At 43.3% G+C, this 7,773-nt stretch overlaps 2 protein-coding genes across 2 annotated transcripts; both read left to right on the forward strand.

Annotated features, from left to right (window-relative positions):
* Positions 1 to 2,168: 2,168 nt before the first annotated feature.
* Positions 2,169 to 2,470, forward strand: SARC_05218 (hypothetical protein; the record flags this gene model as incomplete). Its single annotated transcript, XM_014300919.1, has 1 exon — positions 2,169 to 2,470. A coding segment is annotated over one exon (302 nt), but the record flags the coding sequence as incomplete, so codon positions are not given.
* Positions 2,471 to 5,064: 2,594 nt separating this feature from the next.
* Positions 5,065 to 7,481, forward strand: SARC_05219 (hypothetical protein). The gene is made up of 2 exons (XM_014300920.1): positions 5,065 to 5,752; positions 5,884 to 7,481. The coding sequence occupies exons 1-2, from the start codon at positions 5,413 to 5,415 to the stop codon at positions 7,071 to 7,073; spliced, it is 1,530 nt and encodes a 509-aa protein (XP_014156395.1). The 5' UTR covers positions 5,065 to 5,412; the 3' UTR covers positions 7,074 to 7,481.
* Positions 7,482 to 7,773: the final 292 nt, after the last annotated feature.

The raw sequence follows: 7,773 nt of genomic DNA on the forward strand, positions 1-7,773 counted from the left end.
TATATATTTATATGAATATTTAGTTGTATCTACATATATATATATATATATATATCCTATCCTTACTTTCTTATCTTATCTTCTCTTATCCTATCCTATCTCATCCCATTCCAGAAAGCTGAGCTGGATGAAGCGGATCTGGTGCCCGTTGTGACTTACTTGCGCAAGAATGTACGCACAGAATGGAGTGCCACACAGGAGAAGCGATGCGAGTACTTCCGAGGCCTAGCAGCTGTCAAATGTCTGGCTAAGTCTGAAAAGTTTGGTATCAAGAGGAAGGCTGGCGCCATATATATGATGGAGAGGTGGGTATCCGATGGAAGCGGTGTGGTCTTTTAATGGATGCAATGCGGGGTTTTAGGGGCCAAATCGGAGTTGAAATTCTACGCCTCGATATAGGAGGACTGTTTCGATTGTGTGTATGTTTGCGCGTATCGGTTTGGTTGGTGTATTGCATGTATATCGGCATAGGCAATTGTCATGCCCGTAAGCTCTCTGTGTGGCTGTGGCTGTGGCTGTGGCTGTGGCTGTGGCTGTGGGGTTGGATGCGATTTGTATTACGTATACGAAACTATAGTGCGTACATTGTCTGTAGTATATGTACGACTTATGTATACTCATATATACGTGACCAGACTGTTGGCGATTTATACATATAAGACTTATATATACTTATATATATACGTGACAAGACTGTTGGATGAGATTTATATATATAAGACTTGTATATACTTATATATTATGTGACAAGACTGTTGGGATGAGATTTGTATATATAATATTGTATGTACTTATATATACATGGCAAGACTTGTATGCCTTTCGTTTTGTACATCTATCCCACACGTGCATCCATAAGATTAACTGAATGGGTCTGTTTGTTGGCTATGAGCTTAAAAAGTTTCATATGATGTGTGTGTGTGTGCTTGCCAAATCAGTGAGTGTATGTTTGTGCGCGTGTGTTTCGAATACACACGGACTATATGTTTAAAGTATATAGAGAGAACTAAGCTACTTGTATGGTATGTATGAGTAAACCCTCAAACCCTAAACCCTCAAACCCTAAACCCTAAATAGAAACGGATTACATTCTGCTTGTGCACAGGCGTCGCGTACTCCACATTCTTTCTAGCACGGTATCACGTGACTACGGCATCTGTGAACTACAGTCTGTCCGCTGGTGTTTGTGATGTAGTGCTGTCTATGCGTGTGTGAGAGAAAGGACCGAACAGATCGGTAGTGCCGTGTTCACTGCCCAGACTATCTATGCTGTTTGCTTTGGAGTGATAAACTGGGTTGAATCCTACAATGCACCATCTATGTGGGTTGTATAGCCCGTACGCCAGCTATGAACTATCGTATGTTCACTGACATTGTTGCTACTGCGCATCTCGAGTCGTTTACTAAGCCATCTACACCGACTCGCGTGCCTATCCAGATTGCTAAGGAAGGGCGAGTATTTCCACCAAGCCGAGAAAATCAAGACTGGATCGGGTGCGAAGAAGCTACAGCCCATACATATCTCCAAGCAGGTGTTTGTCTGTGACCAAACACCCTACATCTGGACCTTTGACATTCAGAAGTGGCTGAACACAGCACTCGGTAAGTTTCCGGGTACCACGGTGTAGTGATAGGGTCTTTGCTCGGTTGCTAATGTTTATTAGCACACATTCAGCCTTAGTTATAGTCGCAGTCGACATGATGGGTTGTCGACATAGCTGTAAGCGTACATAGTACAATATCCCGGCTGCGGTTGCAGCCGCCGCGTGAAGCTCCTTATGGGCAATTAAGGTTTTAGGGTTCAGGCGACCTTAAGCCCGCCAATACACTACGGTCATCCTCTGATGTGCGAGTTGCTCACAGACTTTAATGGCCCTGTGATAACTTCTAGCTTTGTCATGACCGCACTATTCTCGAGTAACTTAGGGCTTACATACCCAGGCTCAGGAAGGAATCTAAGGCTATGCATGCGTCAAAGTAGTGTGTGTAGTGATACTTCTGTGTGAGCATCTCCTGATTCATCTTTACGTATTCATCAGCGTATTGTGTGTACCTATTCTCTTGACTGTCTCAGCTCGAAATCATCCGTACACCAATCGACCACTCTCCTACACCCTACAACACTGTAAACCCTAAACCCTCGACCACTCTCCTCCACCCTATACCAGGTGTCTGTGTGCTGACTGCCGTGTTTGCGGGTACCCTGTTCCCTCTGTGGCCACAGTTTATGCGAGACGGCGTGTACTACCTGTCCATGGCTGCTATTGGTCTCATTCTGATCTTCTTCGCTACTTGCATTCTGCGCTTGATCACGTTTGGTATTGTCTGGACCTGCACGGGCGGTAATACGTACTTCTGGCTGTATCCCAATCTGCTGCGAGAGGATGATGACTTCTGGGGATCGTTCGTGCCCGTGACGTCGTGGGAGTACAAACAAGAAGGTGTCACAGCTCAAAAGAAATCGAATTGAGCTTTGCGTTTGGTTGCCATAATTATATCACGTGCTGGATCTGCTAGTGCGAGTGTTTGTTACAACAATCCTTGTGAATGCCTAGGATTATCAATCAGACCATTGGAATAAAGATGAGATTATTTAATGGATCCTCCTGGAGAATCAACATCGCAGCTGGGGAGTATTTAAACCTGCCGATAGTAATTGGTACACGCTAATTGCGTATTCTCTTGTATCCTCTTTAGCTTTTTGAGACTGCACATTAACTTCTGATCGGTGCACACATATTGCAGGTGTGTAGTTGACCTATAGGTAGAGGCGTCGAATTACGAATAATAGCATTGATTTGTATCCGAGCGCAACAGCGCTGTATGAATGCATCTAAAGAAAAGTGCTTATTCGATGATTCTTTATTTGGCTTAGTTTCAACCATAATTATCCGCAAGTCAACCGCTGGAGACACTCCTTTGTTTTAATGGTCTCCTTCATTTCAGATAGCGAGCACAACGACCAAAGCAATAAGCAGACAACAGCTACAGACGAAAGCTCGTGTGTATTCTACAGACCACATTTAGCAGCTAGAGCACACACAGACACAGTTGAACTAAGACAAGTATTTATTTTCGCGCAGTCCACCTGGCGAGATGGGTGAAATTGCCTGCAGCATATTTAACTAAACGGACATCGGCTTCGAATATCTACACAGTTTTTAAAATAGATCATAGCCTTCTGAAATCAAACAAATAGATGAACAAGTAAATACATTTCGAAATCTTCGAGCTCTGTGTGCCATTAAACCCATCTAAAGTTGGTGATAAATACATGGTGATAGAGATGCAATTATTTAATTATACATATGTTAAAACCATCAAACATCGAAACAATAGCTAAAGAGGCCTGTAATAATTAACAAACCACCATGTGAGGATTCTGGGCCCCGGGTGATCTCGCTCTAGTAGTCTCTACTAGAGAGAGTGGAGAAAGACTAATAATACTACACTCCCCCCTCTCTCTACTGTCTGAGAGAGTAGAGTGTGAGACAGATCAGAGAGTGTTTTAAAGCCCGTGTCTGCCCCAACTGGTCTCAAACTCTCAACAGGTCTCGACCTACTCAAGCTCCCCCATTTTTTATAAACAGCAATATTTGTTTCCATCATTTGTTCCTTTGTCACTTTTCTTTTTTGGTGCGCCGTGCGTAGCCTAAGGCTATAGACCGAGGGGTGTGGTACACTGCAATTTTCTACAAATTAATTTAATTAGCAACAGAGTGCTGATTGGTTGGAGATAAACGGCTTGCACTTGTGTGTGGTGTAAATGCCTACGGTGACCTTTGGCCATGGGCTTCGGCCTTGTGATGAGTCCGTGACTCTTTGAGTCTCGGGAAGTTGACTGGTAAATAGACGTAACAATAGTTTGGTTGGGACATTGAGAGTTGAGTTTGAGTGGATCATGGACAAAATTAAATAACATGTGACAATCTGACCCAATATATATAAGATATAAATAAAACATTTTCTAAGGATAGTTGTTTTCAAAAAAACAAATGAAATATTTATTAGTACCGACCGACCGTTGTACGGGTATCGAGGGTTCGGGGTACAATATACAATTTTTTTTCACAGCCGCGATTCGCAAGCATAAATATCTCGATATTCTTAACTTGCTGTCTTTTTTAAAGTAGGCTATGCTCGAGTCTCGTCACTCTCGACCCGACAACCGACATGTTCCTGTTTTTGTTCGGGTTCCATAATTTTGGCATGGTGATTGTGAAAGGTTTCCACTTCTCATTCCCATTTCATTATGTAAAATATGTGTGATTTGTGGGGGCTACGTTTTTAAATAAAAAAATACGTACCACAACGCCAACATGAACTTTTAAAACAAAAACAAAAACGTATTTATAGAAAGTACAATAAATAGGTCGTGTCAACCCAATTCTCTCTCTAGAGCTAACCCCGCCCCCTTCAAAAAAAACAGGGCGGTCCATGAATCATACAACAATTGTGTCATATTAAAATTTAAATTTAGCATTACTGTGCGTGAGAATTGGGATTGTTCCATTTTGCAACTTGTTGATTACCGCGGAAAACGAGTCTCCACGAGAATGCGCGAGTGGAGAGCCTGCGAGAACGAAGAGAAACCGAAACTACTAGCAAAGTCGGAACTCTTCACAGACAACAGATCAGATTATCAAAACAATTAGTGGCAGAGGTACAAAAAGCTCTGTTATTTTGCCGGGTCTGATTGTCGGGGTTTTAAATTGGGTAGTTTTTTATTGCAAAATATCTGCGATTATCAGCGCGCGTATCTTTGAATCTGCCACTCGGTGTCACGGTGTGTCACCTGGCCACAATTTGCAGAGTTCGGCAGTAATTAAAAACATTAGAAAGATGTTATTTGCAATGCGGTTCGGAATATACTATATTTCATATTCGCTGTATGTATTTAAAACAAACAACGGGCATACAGAAATGAAGGGTCCATGTCTCGAAGTTGAATAAAAACAAAATATTAAAAAATACCTACTTTCGGTTCGGTTCAGGTTAAGAAATTGCAATAGTTTTATTTATTTGGACTTTCGTGTGCAATGTGGTGGATTTGCTTGGCCCAGGAGAATTTGAAGAAAAAAATGATGTATCGAAAATATTGGCGGCCCTTTGTGCGCTGCGTGTTGAATTTTGGAACATGAACACTTCGCAGCCGTGTGCGTATAGCACTTCTCCGGTAGTCCGTAACATCCGTTACGATATCATTACATACATAGACACATAAGGTTATAACAGCCTCCACTTCCATACGTACCCGACAGTAGCCGTAGTGTTACTCGTTGTGACAGATTGGAAGAGCTTATCTAGAGACAAGCTAGGACACGCTATCTACCTTCTTGACGACGCAGTCATCACGTTAGCAATCGCTAACTATTAACCTTGGACAATGTCACTTTGTGACTACAAAACAATATGATCAGCCTTCAACATCATGCACGTGGTTATAGCCATGACGTGGATCTCACATCCCCGAGTGTAGGCAATCAGTACTACGCACCCGATCGGTATCACTCAGAAGGTCAGGTTGCCCAAACCGAAGCGCAATCTAATGTTTACCACACTTTGACGGCGCAATCAGACCAGTACCCTCACACAGATCAATACTACAACAATGCTCAGCCGAATAGTAGATACAACAATGAATGGAATACACATGCCGATGTGGAGGCCTATGAAGGCCACACATCTCGTGCACACGAAGACGTCAACTCCCAATTCTTAGATTCGACGGGTCCGTGTTTCCACCTAGCACGTAAGTCTTTCGTTTCATATTCCGTGATCAACTTATCTTCGTGTTCTTCCTGCATCAATGTTATATTAGGATTCGTTTAGCTGATATATGTCTTTATAACTAATTTTGTGTATATTTTTCTCTCTTCACAGCCGCTTTCGTCGAGTATACTTTAGCGCTCTGGGAGCAAGAATGCAGCCAGGCGTACAAGTTAGACCTGTTGAATCTTGTCACCAAACTGATGAAATACTTCGATGTGTGTGAATCAGCCCTTATAGTTACCATGGTGTATTTGAAACGCTTGAAAACACGCTTTGATGAATGCGGGTTCAATGCTGAGAAATGTAGCGTGCAGATCAGTGTCGTGTGCATGATGGTGGCCACGAAATTTTTGTACGACATTCCAACAGTCAACAGTCTATGGGCTGAGATGTCAGACATAACCACAGCAGATATCAATCAGATGGAACTTGAACTGCTACGTGCGACCAACTACAGCCTTTCGTCTAGTGATGTAGAAGCAGACGATGCTAGGCGGACATTGAGTTCGTGGATCAGAATTACGGAACAAGAGCAGATCAAGGCCGATCAGACATACGAGGTTAATCCTATCAATAGAACACCTCCCTATGTTTCTCCCAGTATGGAGGCTGTCTATGGTGCGCGTTGGTCGCCTCTACAAGATGTAAACGTTTACAGACACGACAGTACGGAGTACCGACACGATGCGTACGTGTATGCCGATTATGCGGACTACCCACCCATTGTTGATGCACATTATACACAAAGTGACAGTCACTTGCAAGGTAATGACATATATCGCAGTGACAGCGGAGTGCTTGTGGGTGGTAATGAACACAGGCAGAAGCATTGCAGCACGGATAGCGGATTTGCCGGCAACGATAACGTGTACCAGCAGTGGTCGTCAGGTGCTAATAACCATCAACCGGAGTTGCCTAGCGACGGTCATATGCCGGACAACCCTCGGTGGGAACGTCCCAATAATAGTGGTTTGGACAGGAGGACGTCGAGAGTGGACCCGCATGGTTACACTTCCTTCGGGAATGCAGAAAATACGTATGCCGCTGATTACACGTACGCAAACACCGACTTTGCACCCACGGATTCGAGACCATTGGCATATTCGCGTGTGCAAGGACATCAGAGATCGGATACTTATACTGCGAAAAGGCCGGATATCTACATTGAAAACCCCTATGGTAGTGTGAAAAGGAGGAGCTCGCAGACGCAGTGGCAAGATACATCCAAACAGCAGGCATTGGCACATAGTGTGGATTGGAGCTATTCCGGCTCGGGATTAGGACCCTCGTACTTTAATTGACTAGTACGGCACCTGGGTTTGCTTTGGCTCGGATTGAGTCGAGAGGAAGGTTGGGCTTGAGAAGAAATAGTATCTCGGTGTATGGGCTAGCAAAGTATTGTTAAAATACACCCGGGCCACATTAGGAGGCCGAGTTGACCACGTCTATCTGAGATTAATCAAGGAGTCTTCTCATCGCATTCTTCGCATTCCCATATATATTTATTCACACATACAATAGACACGCACAAGAAGATAACGCACCACACAGAACACCCCCCCCCCCCACGGTACAACCGATTTAGATATGCACTTCTACTGTGAGCAGGCGAGAGTTCCCACATCACGCGCTGTACCAAAGCTCTCAAAGTAAAAGTGCAAAGCGGCGGTGAGCCTAGTCTGTATCGCACAGACGGGCCACGGCTTGGATTTTTTTTGAAACGGATGGGACACACCTCCCAGCGTTGTTTACTTTTACTTATATTGTTAATTATGTCGAAAGGAAAATATTGTTTTGCTTACTGTATGTGCTATTCAAAGTACGAATGTTACTTCACTTAACACAAATGTATACTGTAGGCAAAGTATGTATATTACTTCTTATCTGTGTACTAGACAAAGTATATAGCGATTGCTTCTTCTTTTAGCTGTTTATTGTAAGGTTGAGGTACATTTTGAAAGTGACCTTCAAAACTGTATGGTTTTCGTATCAGTTTGTTGT

This window comes from Sphaeroforma arctica (assembly GCF_001186125.1).
Source record: "Sphaeroforma arctica JP610 unplaced genomic scaffold supercont1.325, whole genome shotgun sequence".
Lineage (NCBI taxonomy): Eukaryota > Ichthyosporea > Ichthyophonida > Sphaeroforma > Sphaeroforma arctica.

Excerpts from the sequence above, each read along its gene's own strand:
- SARC_05219 (XM_014300920.1), top strand. The coding sequence starts at position 5,413 with ATGATCAGCCTTCAACATCATGCACGTGGTTATAGCCATGACGTGGAT. Across the intron at positions 5,753-5,883 it reads TCCGTGTTTCCACCTAGCAC|CCGCTTTCGTCGAGTATACT; the intron begins GTAAGTCTTTCG and ends CTCTCTTCACAG.